The sequence below is a fragment of the Cavia porcellus genome, unplaced genomic scaffold, assembly GCF_034190915.1.
Source record: "Cavia porcellus strain 051 isolate PalLab524CR breed Dunkin Hartley unplaced genomic scaffold, mCavPor4.1 scaffold_7, whole genome shotgun sequence".
NCBI classification, from domain to species: Eukaryota; Metazoa; Chordata; class Mammalia; order Rodentia; family Caviidae; genus Cavia; species Cavia porcellus.
Genome location: NW_026947490.1, coordinates 6,138,288 through 6,152,694, shown reverse-complemented (window position 1 = coordinate 6,152,694; position 14,407 = coordinate 6,138,288). Strand labels below are relative to the sequence as shown.

The following is a 14,407-nucleotide window of genomic DNA, read 5'->3' as shown; positions in this document are numbered from 1 at the left end:
TAGCTGAAGGACTCCGTACCCAGGGTGGCCAACCAGAATGTCAGCTGAATCCTGCAGCTGAAAAACAGACTGTCACACAAGGTGCCACCAAAGCCCCTCGGACACACAATGGACTTCATCAAGCCTTCGAGGTGGGACACCTGTCGTGTGCCAGTGGGTGGTGATGCTGGCTTTCACGGTAGCATAATCTACTGGTTAGCAGGTTGGTGATGGAACATCGTTTGTTTTTTTCAATTAGTAAAGGCTATTGACAATCTATCAGGAAGTATTTACGGTTAATGAATGATAAATCACCTGACTTGGGACACATACTAGGAAATAATTTAGGGAACATCTGAGCACAAGCTGAGTGAGTTACCACCCATAGTGAGTGCTGCTATTGACCCCATTTATATCCAGAAGCAAGAAGGAGCCTGGAGAAACCTGAGGTCACCTTTATTTCCATTCCTGACCGGGCCTACCATAGTGCCACCCTCCCAGAATATGTGGGCTTCACAGTCCAAGGATTTATGAATGCAATGAAACACAATTCACTTTTAAAAAACAAAACAAACAAACAAACAAAAAAATCTTAAAGCCCTTGATTTTAATCTTTATTCTCTTCCTGATTATAAAAGTAACACATGCTAACTATAGCTGGATATGGTGATGCACATCTATAATCCTAGCACTTGACAGGCTGTGGCAGGAGGATCACAAGAGTTTCCAGCCTGCCTGGGCTACATCATCAGTACAAGGGCGGCCTGAAATACACAGCAAGATCCTGTCTCAAAAAGCAAAAAACAAACATGCCAGCTATAAAAGTTTTACATATGGAAAACAAAAAAAATCAAAAATTGGCCCAGAATCCTAACTTCAGAAAGTATTTTTTTTTTAACTTTTTTTTTTTTTTAAATCGGAACCAGGCATCAAACTCACGACCACGCAGGCACTTAAGCCGCTAAGCTAAATCCCCAGCCCCTCTGAAAGTGTTCTTTGTCTAAATACTCTTCCAGATTTTTTTTGGTACTGGGAATTGAACTCAGGATCTCATTCTTGCCAGGCAGGCGCTGAGTAACTGAGCTAAATCCCCAGCTCCCCTTCCAGATTCTTTAGCCAGACAGTAGCATTCAGAGCATAAAAATGCAATCATATATTCTGTTCTCAGACAAGTTTTCAAATAATGTTAACAAATAATTCAAATGACCAGTTTCTCCAAAAAGCCTTAAGTATTAGTTTTCAAAGATCCAACTATACAACAGGTAGAAAAAACTAAATTCTTACCATGCATTATTAAATATTATTCCAAGTATTAAAGGTAAAATCAAATTCTAAAATTACAGGAAGTCCAGAATAGTGATTGTGACACAAAAAATACTTCAGAAAATCCCAACTCCTTATCAAAATGAAAACTCCTAAATTCCAATTCTAAGTATCAGAAAATAGCTTTAAATTTCTAACACAGGAGGCAACTGCCTCTGCGCCACACAGCACAGCTGCGGAAGTAATTCTACAGGTCTCCTCCTCTAAGAATCCGAGCGGTGGACACGGAACTGAGTTCGGTTGTTGCAATTGGTAAAGGACAATTTTGATTCAACTTCCCACAGCTTGGTCTGTAACGCTTTCAAGACATCTTCCATCTAGTGAGTTTAAAAAGAGTATAAAGAAACACAAAGTTAAAATGATTAAAAATGATCTATGGTTACAGATGATTAAAATTACACTATCCATACAATTTTGAATATGCTACTCATTATGGGTAACAGCACTGAACAGCTCACAAAACCATTCAGACCCATAAATCTCATTTAAATAAGACATCATTCTATCAAACTGTAGTTCTCAGCTTCTGTCTAAAGCTGTGCATTATCACCATCTTGCCCATCAAGCAGTGCAAAGATGTTAACATTCAGCACTAACGTGAAACAAACCAAATCCCAGTATTTATCTGGTTTAAAGCTCTTTCTAGTTTAATAACACATTGTGTTTTAATATGGGCAAGCAGTGTCCTCATTAGTCTGCTGATGAAGCTTTAGCTTCTAGTTTAGTTCCCTCCAAAATCAACTCATAACAACTGAAGGAAAATCATCACTCTTTTACCAGGAAAGTACTCAGACAAAACCAGATGACCTTCTGAGAATTACCATGTGGAGGAGCGCCTGTTCACTGATAGCAAGTTCTTCATAAAAGAAAACGTTCAGAATAAAATTACCTGCTTTAGAGACTTTTCCATTTCAACTCTGCTTTCAAGATGTAAAAGCTCTTTGTCTTCTGGCACAATTTGATTTTCAGAGGACCCTAAAGTATAACTAAAACATAGTGTTTAACACACAAAGGTTAAATTTATGTCAGTTAAAAACTATAACTCTTAAGTATATCACACTGTATATCAGTATCGAGCAAATGAAGAAAACAACTTTTTGTTAAAGTAACCTACGTAGGAAGCTGTACTACATAAAATCATTTCCCCAGAATCGTTTTGTCCATATGTTTCTACACATTCATTTTCCATTTTACGTATTTCATTCCTGGAATAAATTTTCTCTGTAGGAAGCTGCATGGCAAACACAGTATCATGGTTCAGAATTCCACGGGCAAGTTTAGAGATCCTAAAGCAACAGCTGGTTTCAAGAAACCACTGCTTTCTTGCTTTACCCAACTTTTTAGAAACATGTGCTTTCATATTTGACCCTTTTTTGTTTTTAAGTGAGTCTTTCTGTGTAGTTGAGGTTGGCTTTGAACTCCCAGGGATCTTCCTGTCTCAGCTAATCGAGTGCTGGGATTACAAGTGGAGGCCATCACACTTGGCCTCAGATTTGACTTTAGTTACGAAACACTAATTTGGAATAAACTCTTGATTCCCAAGTTTGGGCAACTTCTAACAGTTGTCTTCCAAGTCACACTTTGCTCTGCACTGCGGGTTACCACACTCTGTGGTTTGGAAAAGTATTAAGACAGCTGAAATAATGACCTAGTAAGTAACAGAAGGAAAGAGGCCTAGCACGGGCAATCAGGCAGACCAAACAAAAGGAAGAAAACTCAATTCCTCTATTTCTATTAATCAAAGTCTCTTATCACATGTAACAACTTTGTATGTCACTTCTTTTCTTCTTCTTTTAGAAACTTACAGGTTGTATTCCTGAAAAAACAGCACATTAAGGCAATTAACTTCCTATTTAGCAAAACAAAAACACCTCTATGCTCTTAGGCAAAAGAAAAAAAAGATGAAATCAAAAATTCTAATAGACTCAGGAGGCTGAGGCAGGAGGATTGCCTTGAGTTCAAGGTTGGCCGGGGCTACGTTGTGAGTTTAAGGTCAGCCTGAATTACATAGCAAAGCACTGTTTCAAAAAAAAAAAAATCAAAAAGTTACAGAAGGTATACATTTCTAAAATAAAACCAGATCTTCTGGTGTGAAAATCCTGCCCCAAAAGATAGTATGTATCATAAATTAACTATTCAAGAAAAATCGCTTCAATATTACATTTTTCTAGAGCAAAACTTTCTAAATATTCTCCTTTAAATAGATAATATCACTTTTTAAAGTTCTGTGCCAACTCTACTGGATTAAGATTTTATGTCTTTTATACTTGTACTTCCCCTTAGTCTTCACAAACCATGGCAAGTATTTCGAGGAGACTAAGGAAGCATTTGGTCAGAGTCAGGGCCTTGTATTCACATTTTAAAACCAAAACCGCTATCTCTCCTGATAGACCCGGCTTCATAGCAAGAAACAGTGTTCATTACATTCTTCTTTGGTGTAAGGATTACAAAAAATTTGCAGATTATAAAATTTTCATCTAAACCTGTCTAATTTCAAACAAACTGACAAAACTGCAGGAATAACTGGGCAAGAAATTATTTACTAAAAAGAAGTTTTAAATTTTTTAGAAGGAGAAATGTAAGAAATTCTATAGGAGTGATAAAATGTCTCAAATAAAAAGTGCGGGCATTTTCTTTTGAAACTATTCTTTTTTCTCAATATGTAAGATTTAATAGGCATCCTTTTTCTTATTGCTGTCAGATTTTGTGTGTCCTTTAAAAAACATAAAGGCCAGTGAGCTGGAGGGCCACTGAGACCCTGGAAGCTCTACCTGACGTCTGTGTTCAGCCCTGACTTCGCATTGCTCCCTAGCAATTACTTCTGAGAAACCTCGGAGAGTGGAAGCATTTCTTTGCATATCTCAAAAAAACAACTGCTTACTACTGGCAATAGCTGGATTTTGTTATTTCTACAAACATCAAACATCCAGAACATCAAAGGGACTTCTTTCCTAGCAGATTCCAACATTCTCATTATATTCTAAGAAGCTAAAAAATAACAAGGTAAGGGAAAATGAGCAATATATACTGAGTGATACAACTAGTACTTAAATAACCCTATTTGGCTATAGTCAATTTTTAAAAACGAATGAACACATTTTTACTTCAAAACATTTTCCTTATAATGCACTTTTCCAATACCAAAGAAATCAAAACACAAAATACATATTTCACTGGCCTAATTGTAAGAAGGCATTACTTGAAAAAGTACGTTAGTGCTTAGTTCTGATATTTCCAGACCAATTTTTCTGCAAACTGAGTTTTCTGAGAAAACAAGGAGGCAACCGTGCATGTGTAAAACTTGCCTTTCAATGGCATCCACGCTGAGGCAGAACAAGTTCCTCTTGTAATCTAGGTCCTTGGGAGTGCAGGTGTACAGGTAGCCGAGGTAGCGCGAGCAGCCGGTGCAGTACAAAGTCTGGACGATGCTGCCACCGAGAAATGGTACTGGATTAAGAACACAGCAGCCACTTGTTACAGTAAAATCCCACCCACAAACCCCTTCGAGGCTGCAGTTCCAAGGTCATTCTGACCTCGTACATACATAAGGAGAGGGAGGAAATGACAGCAAGGTGTTTACAAGAGAAATGGAAAGACAGTCATTTCTAGCCCACACTACGGTGTGCCTCTAATGACAAGGGTAGGCAAAAAGTGACAAGGGAGGATAAAGACTCCTGCTTTTCTCAGGCTGACATTAAGAAAATTATCTAAAATTTAGAAATAAGACCAAAAGATTCTAGCCAGACATGGTGGCATATGTCTGTAATCCCAGCAGTCAGGAGGCTGAGGCAGGAAGATCACTGCATGTTTGAGGCCAGCGGAAGCTACAAAGTGAGTTCAAGCTCAGCCTGAACTGCATAGGGAAACTTGTCTCAGATGAAGGAAAAAAAAAACACCACTCTAAAAGATTCCGTATGCCTTTTTAATGCCCTTATCCATGCCCTAAGCCCACTGTGAACACTCAGGAGTCAGACAAGGTTTTCCTCTAAGGAGGCAGAGAATGAACACTGCAGTGAACACTCTCGGCCACCTGGGGTCTGTCCTAAGCGGGGCCCTGGCCACTGAAGTGTGGTGTATAGTCCTGACACGTAACTGACCAGTCCAGGTTCCACCAAGAAAGGGGCCAGCCCAGGAGCCCAGGATTAGTTCACAACCCAGCTCTAGTGGAACGGAACACTACTTATCTTAAAAAGACTACACAGTGGGGAGTGGGGTAAAAAGAAAAAGATACAGAAACTGCAAATAGTTGCAGTCTGGTAGAGGTGTGTGTGATTCCACTAGTAGAAAAAATAACGCCAGAGACTGAGGCCTTGGTGACACACAGGACTTTAACCAGCATCCTATAAAGCAATATCCTCCTCTGAGCCAGTGTGCCATGCTCTAGTTTCCCCATTAACTGGTTAAATATATCTTTGACATGTTCATTCCATATGTTAGAATTGACTTTAAAAATATACTTTGACACAAGTACTTTTCCACTAACTACAGATAACTCTTACACAGGTGGTTTACAAAAATTCTGCCTAATGAGCCAGGCAGGGCAGTTCATACCTATGATCCCAGTGACCTGGGAGGCTGATGAGGCAGGAGGATCCCAAGCTCAAGCCCAGGCTGGGCAATTTAACAAGATGTTGTCTCAAAATTTTTAAAAAGATAAAGAAAGAGAGGAGAAAGAGAGAGAGGGAAAGAGAGAGGGGAGGAGAGAAAGGGGAAAAAGAAAGAGGGGTGAAGGAGGAGATAGGGGAGAAAGAACATGTAGCCCAGAGCAAAGGCCCTGACTTCAATCCCAAGTACTATTAAAAAAAAAAAGTCACTTAACGATCCATCATTATTTCTCACATTAACAGTTCTTTCACTCTAGATGCTTCTCAACTGAGGTCCCCCATATTTGAATGTACTCTCCTCGAGTGCTACCTCATGTTTTGTTTTGTTTCATTTTGTTTTGAGACAGGGTCTTACCATGTAGTTCAGTCTGATTCTGAATTCACTATGCAGCCCAGGCTGGCCTTGAGCTTGCGTCAAAGCACCTGCCTCAGCCTCCAAGTGCCAGGATTACAGGGGTGCATAATCATCTCCAACTTATATCTTCTTTAAACCTGACCTAAAATCTACTGTCTCCCCAAATGCCTTGTCAAATGGTCCATTCAATTTTTCATTCTATAACCACTTATACCAAAATGAGAGTCCAAGAGGCAACAACTTAATGACAACTAGAGATTCAGGTCTAGTCCTGAGCACTGAAGTGCAATAGGTACTATTGTGTGGAGAATATCTGAGCTCTTTGTCAATGTGTACCTAACACCTGTCCCTGCCATGAAGAAAAAGGAAGCCACCCAAGACCAACAGCACGCTATGGTTTCTGTACGTCATGGCTCACTGATGGATACTGCGAGACGTTTCTGATCAGGCAGCGACAGACAGAACCAGGATCAAGATGGAACACCACCTGATACAGTATACGTTCTTATTGGTGATACGGTGAAGCAGATACTGTGCCACTGAGTGTAAATGTAAGCACCTACGGAATGCTTTAAGGCTTTTATATAAGAAATAATATAGCATCTTAATAAACCCCAAGTTTACCTCCTTACAAACCTTAAATTGTAAAATTGGGAACCCCGCCTATAACATCAACAAACTTTCATGCTACACATGGAACCTTATAACTAGGAAGCTGCCATGCGTGATTATCAGCATTGTGAACCAATATTTAATGCAATTATCATTAGCCACAAAAGGACAAAGCAGAGAAGCCTATCTCAAAGTACTGACCAGCGGATAAGAATGTTTTAACCTGAAATATCAAACAGATCTAAATGCCACTAAAGGGTGCGCATAATCCATTCATATTTTGGTAGGAATATGATTTGCCCTCCCAGGCTCATGCTGAAACAGTCCTCTCCGTGGGGTAGTTTTAGTGAGAGGAGGGAAATAGTCTTGCTATATGGTGTTAATAGGCAGGCCTTTGGGAAGTGATTAGGATTAGATAAGGTTCTTAGGGTGAATCTGAGAGGCTTTGTAACAGGATGGGGAGACTAAAAGACACCTGCATACAAATCCCCTGTCTCCTGCCATGTGACACTGTAGCACCTGGGCCTTCTGCCAACAAGAAGTCAATCATCGCAACCAGCATCCTGCATAAACCTCTTTTCTGCTGTAGAAAGCAGAAGCAGTCTGCCTTGGTACTGTCATTACAGTAATGACAAATGAACTAATCTGCACTTCTGGAATAATCTTGGGGAATGACAAAGGGCTGGTAACAACCACACTGCAGCATCTTTCTGCGTGCACAACTGAGTTGGCTAGAATTCATCCTCACTGTTAAACAATATTAACAGTGCCAGAATTCATAAGGCAATTTTATACAAGGCATGAGTGACACAGTAACATCCTTAACAAAGGGCACAATCAACATGAACAGAGGAGATAGCACTGTCACCTTCAAAATATAGTTCTAAAAGCCACAGCACTTCTGCTGCCCATCAACAGATGGCTCAGACAGGCAACAGCACAGGCCTACCTACTCAGCATCTCACAAGCACCCTAAAGCAACGTCCTCAACTGTGGAGCACATGGACCTAGTAAAACTCATCACAGCTTAAGCCAGACTAAAAGATGGATTCAGCCAGGTGTGGTGGCACACACCACTAGTCCCAGCACTCGCAAGGCTAAAGCAGGAAGGTCACCATGAGTTTGCAGCTGGCCTGGACTGAATAGTTCCAGTCCAGCCTAAATTCCATAGCAAGACCCTGTCTCAAAAACAAAGACCGGGGGCTGGAGGTTTAGCTCAGCGACATAAGCGCCTGCCCTGCAAGCAGGCAGTCGTGAGTTTGATCCTCGGTACTGATAAAAAGGAAAAAAAAAAAAAAAAAAAACCAAAAAATAAGTAAATATATAAATTAAAAATGCATTTAGACCATACAGCATTAAATAACTTTGGGTCACAGAATAAGAAAGCTAATTCCCTTTTAATTCTCTATCAATCTGGATAATTAAAGAAAACCTCGAGTTGGTATTAAATTATCTTTAATTTCTACAGTTGTAAATCTTTTAACAATGAGAGAACAGACCAGAACCAGCCAGGCAATATCTCAGCTAATAAGTATTTGTTTCATTGTAATTATCTTTAGTCACTTCCAGGTTATGTCAATGATATATTTATGTTAATAATGTAAAGATCCCTTTTTCAATATATTTAAATAACAATTTTAAACCAATTTAATGAACATATACACTAAGTGTATAATCATGCAGCTGGCAAAATGGAGAAAATGTGATAGTAATGAAAAATGGACTAATGGTGAAAAAAGGAGATGATAATGTCAAAATAAGTGGAGTTGGGAAGCAGAGAAAAAGAACACAGCCTGGGACCCTATGGAAGTGCTAAGCTCACGGACCTTGTTTTCTTACCCACAAAATGAGAAAACATCTGAGGCCAGGTTTGCCAACTTTAATCACCTGCATGCCAACAGCACAACTGCTATCATACCTACATATTACCATTAGCAATTTAATTTTCCTCAAATGGAGTCAACTTTTAATAACTAAAATATACTTTACTTGAATAGGATACCCGAACATGATTAAAAAGCAAAACTCAGCATTTGTAATGCACATCAAAATATTATCATTGAACTTTTGCTTATTTGTGTGCCACCCAAAGTTACTTCAGTAACAACACTTTTCAGATTTTGGGTGAGATTAAATAAGGGAGAACTTCCCGTTCAGTTCGCCGAACATGCCACTATCAGGTGACAGCAGGTATGGCAAGGTGTCTGTCCCTTCCACCCTTGCAACAGCCACAAAAGACTTAGGCCTCCTGTAGCCCCTTGGGCTGGTTGCTCTCAGCCACAGGAAGCCTTGTTTGATAACAATTACAGCCCATGTCTTGTATTAGCACTGTTCTACGGCTGTGAAACTTCCTGATACAGGTATTTTCTTTGATGCTTCTTTTCAATATTCTTTCTTCTTCTCTAATGTAATAATCACAGGAATACAGCCTTACTCACCAACCATATTCATTTTTCCATTTGGATAGCTTCTCTTCTTTATCCACAGAAACATTACAGGATACACCTGGAAAGAGATGCAATGCTTTATTAGCAACACAGTTTGTTACAATACATATGCAGACACTTAGAGGATTTCTAATCCAATTTTATTTTGGAACTTGGAAGGGTAAAAAAAATAAGAACTCAAAGTGTCTATCAGTGTCTCTGTGCGTCTGTCTCTGTCTCTCTCACACAACACACACAATTCATACACACAGGTGGTTCAAAAGTAAATGTAAGTTGGGCATGATGGTGTACACTCGTAATCCCAGCATTCAAGAAGTGTGAGGTAGAAGGATCCCTTTGAGTTCCAAGCCAGCCTGAGTTACATAAGAAGTTCAAGGTCAGTCTGAACTACATAGCGAGACCTGCCTCAAAAAGAAAAAAAGGGAGCTGGGCACAGTGGCTCATGCCTGTAATCCTAGCACTCAGGAGGCTGAGGCAGGAGGATCAGTAAGAGTTAGAGAGCAGCCTGAGCTACAACGAAGTTCAAGGCCAGCCTGAACTGTACAGTGAGACTCCGTCTCTCTCTCTCTCTCTCTCTCTCTCTCTCTCTCTCTCTCTCTCTCTGTCTCTCTGTGTCTCTCTGTGTCTCTCTCTCTCTCTCTCTCTCTCACACACACACACACACACACACACACACACACACACGGAAAGACACAAACCCTAAACGTACAGATGTCTTTTAAGAAAAATGGTATAAGACATTTCATTCCTTTCCCTGAAAACTAATGACATTAACAGAATAAGCAAAATTAAAGAAAATTCAATTAATAGTAGAACTTGGATAAATTAGGCCTTTAAGTCATACAGTACAAAGAACATCTGCCATACAGTGAAGATGGAATCAAAACTAAGAAAGAAAACAAGAAAGATGCTAAAACTCAAAACTCCAGGTTGCAGATACACAGCTTGTTTCTCTAAAAGTGACTGAGAAGCCCCTAGAATTCCAAACATCTTTTTTCTTGGACATGACATGGACAGATCACAGCGGGACCCCAGGGGTGGAAAACATTCCCAGAGGACATCAGACACAGAATAGCCAAACAACTCCTTCTACATACAGACGGACACTTTATCTCAGTAAATTCACCCCATCTATCCAGTTCCCCAGATGAGAAGCTAGAGCACCCATCACACTTAGGTATTTCGTTTTTTGCTTTTGGCAATCCTGGGGATTGAGCCCAGGGCCTCATGCATGCTAGCCAAGAATTCTACCACTGAGCTACATTCCCAGCCTTCATCCTTGGCTCTTTTTCTCATCCTGCTTCCTTACATCCACCCCACTGACATAACAACTTTACCCTACAAATCTCACACTGGCTTTGAAACTACCACCATTGATGTCTCTTGTCCAGACCACTGCACTAAGTAGAACAGACCCACCCTAGTGCAGCCCACCCTCTGCTTTCTTCTACATTTGTTCCAAAACAAGGCACTCAGGCCACTCCCTGCTTAAACTCTTCACTCACTAGGATAGATCCCATGCTCAGAACAGACAGGGTGTGAGACTTCTGGTTCACTCCTTCCTCCCTTCCCTCCCTTCTCCCTTCCTTTCTAAATCTTGTCTTTACTCTACACTTCAGCCCCTCTAGCTGGTGTCTCAATAGCTGCTGTATCCATGGAAAAAGCAAAGAGTAGGATCAAATAATTGTAGGTGGAGCCAAATTGGCATTCATGTATAAAGACCACAGAGACATCTCCCCGCATGCAGCCTTGTTTTCTCAGATAGGTGGATTAATCAAACAACACTGGAACAGAAGAACTATGAATATTGTAACAAGTACTACTAGAACCAAGATGTGAACTCATACAAACATTATGTTAAGCCTAAATGACGTGACTACAAAACGGAACGTACATGCTGAGCCAGGTGTGGCAGTACAAAGCCCATAATCCCCAGATACTCAGATTCTGGGGCAGGAGAGATATGAGTTCAAGCTGGGGTACTTAGCCAGACGCTGTTTTAAAACTTTAAAAATTAAAAAAAAAAAAAAAAGGAAATGCTATAAACTTGGACAAAGTAAAAGTAATTTAAAACCTAAAATTGGGGCAGGAGGTAAAGGAAATCAACCTTAGTTCATTTTTTTTCCTTTACCAAGATGGAAGTAAAAGTACCTAAAGCTGTTATTTATATAGTTGTTAAAATTTTTAAAAGCTGTGAGATTCAAAAAGTAACAAATAATAGTATCTTATGACTAAAATGAAAAGTTTATTGTGACAAAAGAAAGAAAAGCTATAAAGACAAAAGACCAAGCATTTAATTTTGTGAGTGTGTCCTGTAGTGGAGACTGAACACTTAGCTACATCCAGCTCTTTTATTTGGAGACAGGGTCTCACTAAGCCACGAGGTAGTCCAGGTTGAGCTCAAACCTGTGACCCTCCTGCCTCAACCTCCCAGAGGGCTAAGATTACAGGCACGTGCCACTATGCCCAGCTAAATTGTATTTCTTAAAAAGTCATACGCAAGGGGCTGGTTTTAGCCCAGCGGTTCCTTCGAGTCTGGCTTCCCAACCGCCCGGGCCGATTAGTCTGGTGGTTCGAGATCTGCGGGCGCTCTCCAGTCCTTTAAAAAAAAAAAAGTCATACGCAAAACAAACCTACCTACTAGAAGCAAGGACTTCACCCATGATATCCAAAAATCTCCACTCAATTAAATGCTGTGCTAATGGTGGCAATGCTGAAAACGTAAGCCACTGTCAACAGAGACAGGTTGGTTGGATCCTTGGAAAAAAAATCACTGAAGTGGCACTTGGTACTTACTCTGAGCACACATTCATTTAATCCTCACCCCTACATTGAGTAACTATTATCCCTGTTGCAGACAAAACAGGCACAGAGAGGTTAAGCAGCTTGCCCAAGAATATATAACCAGTTGAAATCAGGCCAGATTCAAACACAAGCATTCCAAAGTTTTCACTGTGCTACACTACTCTCTGCGAGGACATATCAAGCCACCACTAAGTGAGTTACATCCTTATTCACTAACATGGAAAAATACTCACCATAAATTGTGGAATTACAAAAATGACAGGAGTGTTGCCATTTAGCCCTAACAATATTAATATAATTTTGTGTGTTTTTAAGAATTTGCTATTTTTTTTTAAAAAGGCATTTTACACGTTTACACTCAGATGTGCAATGGAGTATACCTGGAAGTATAGAAGTGTGAGTCTAAAACTATAAAAGTGTGGGGGCCAGGACTAAGTCTTTTTTTCTTCTTTTATCGGTACCAGGGATCGAATCATGACTGCCTGTATGCAAGGCAGGCGCTTATGCCCCTGAGCTAAATCCTCAGCCCTTAGGGCTAAGTCCTTTTCACATTCCATACTTCAGTACTGTTTAACAGATGTAAAGCAGTAATCACAATGAATCACAGGAGATGTGTCCCCCACCCCACCACCAAAAAGGAACTCGATACTTGTTCTGGAAAACAATGCATCCCAGAAAGTTCTAATAAGTGGCGGCCACTAGTATTCTTCTTTGTTTCCAATATAATACTTGCAAGCAGGAAAGTATGCTAAGAGGTTAATAAGTTGATAGTAAGTTTCTGCTACCAAAATGTTTACAGAATTCAGAGCCAGGTGCAGAGACACACACCTGTACTTGTAGCACTCTAGACACTGAGGCAGGAAATAGCTAAATTCAAGCTAAGTCTGAGCAAATCAGTGTCTCAGTGAGATCCTGCCCCCAAAAAAGGGCTGGTGTAAAAAATGGTATATGTAGGGGCTGGGGATTTAGCTCAGCGGCATAAGCGCCTGCATTGCAAGCAGGCAGTCATGAGTTTGATCCCCGGTACCGATAAAAAAAGGAAAAAAAAGTGGTATATGTACATATCTCTACAAGTTCCAAGGGAACAGCTATTTTTATGCCAATTCAGAAAAACACATGTAAATCACTTTACCCCCAAATTCTGGCAAATACTGTAAATAATACAGGTAACTGGAAACATCGGGATTAAACGCTAGAATTCTTCCTGCTTAACTCTTACTACATTCTCCTTCCCCTCTAATTTCACGGGGAGGTTGTGGTTTTCAAGCCTCTCCTCCCATAGCACTGTGTCAACCGTTTTTAAACACTTAGAAAAACCAATCTTGACGCTCCTCTGCAGGAGGCAGTAGCTAAAAAAGCATGATTTCTTGAATAAAGTACTAAGAATACTATTGACTAGTTAACAGCTCGCTGATGCCCGTAGGGAGTCACACGAATTGCGCAGGCTAAGTCTCAAAAGCTTGAATAATGCTCGCGATGATACAGATTCAAGGGATGCGCTTCCCAGATGAGAGATCCCAGAAAATGACCATCACTCCTGAGGCCATCTGCAAGCGTGATCTTCCTCCTCAACTTTTTCCAAGGCGACCACAAGGAGCTCTTCCTCTCCCTCCCGGCCGCCCAGATGTCACATAGCATGGAAGAAGGCTAGGCTAGGCTGGCCTGACCTGGCCCGGCCCAGCCCAGCCCAGCCCAGCCCAGCCCAGCCCAGCCCCACCAGACCTCCCCAGCCCAGCCCGAACTGACAGCGCAACATGATGTAGTTGGTATCCTCCGGGCCGACCACCCAGCCCAGCGAGTCGCCCAGCGGCCGCCGGCAGCCGGAACACAGGAACACCAGCGGGCCCTCGGCCTCTGCTACCTCCTCCGCCACGCTCTGCGCCTTTGCAGTCTCGGCCATCAACGCATCCCCGCTCGCCGAGCTCCACATGCTCATCCACTTCTGCTGCAGCTGGTGGCGGTCCGAGTCTTCCAAGGGCCGCCGGCCCAACAGCGAAAAGTCTTTCCTCTTGTCCTTGTGGTTACAGGCACAGGAAGTAGAGAAGCATTCTCTACCACAGAACGGAGACCCAGCTCCCGCCACAGTTTACAAACCTCCCGCGCCCCAGAGCGCCAAGGGAAAAACATGCCTGCGCATGCGCAGGGCGGAGCGAGCTGCGACGCCGGGTACGTCCAAAATCTGAGGGGCGGGGCCTGAGGAAGAGAGCAGGAAGCCTTTAGTGTGCATGCTCTGGGTCGGGCTGGCTGCTGATGACTGAACGGGCTTCCGACACACATTCTAG

General features: G+C 41.4%; 1 protein-coding gene across 1 annotated transcript; it reads right to left on the bottom strand.

The window, feature by feature from the left end:
- Positions 1-569: 569 nt before the first annotated feature.
- Positions 570-14,211, bottom strand: Mis18a (MIS18 kinetochore protein A; the record flags this gene model as incomplete). Its single annotated transcript, XM_023563951.2, has 5 exons — positions 570-1,619; positions 2,192-2,288; positions 4,608-4,730; positions 9,312-9,378; positions 13,872-14,211. Coding segments are annotated over 5 exons (741 nt in total), but the record flags the coding sequence as incomplete, so codon positions are not given.
- Positions 14,212-14,407: the final 196 nt, after the last annotated feature.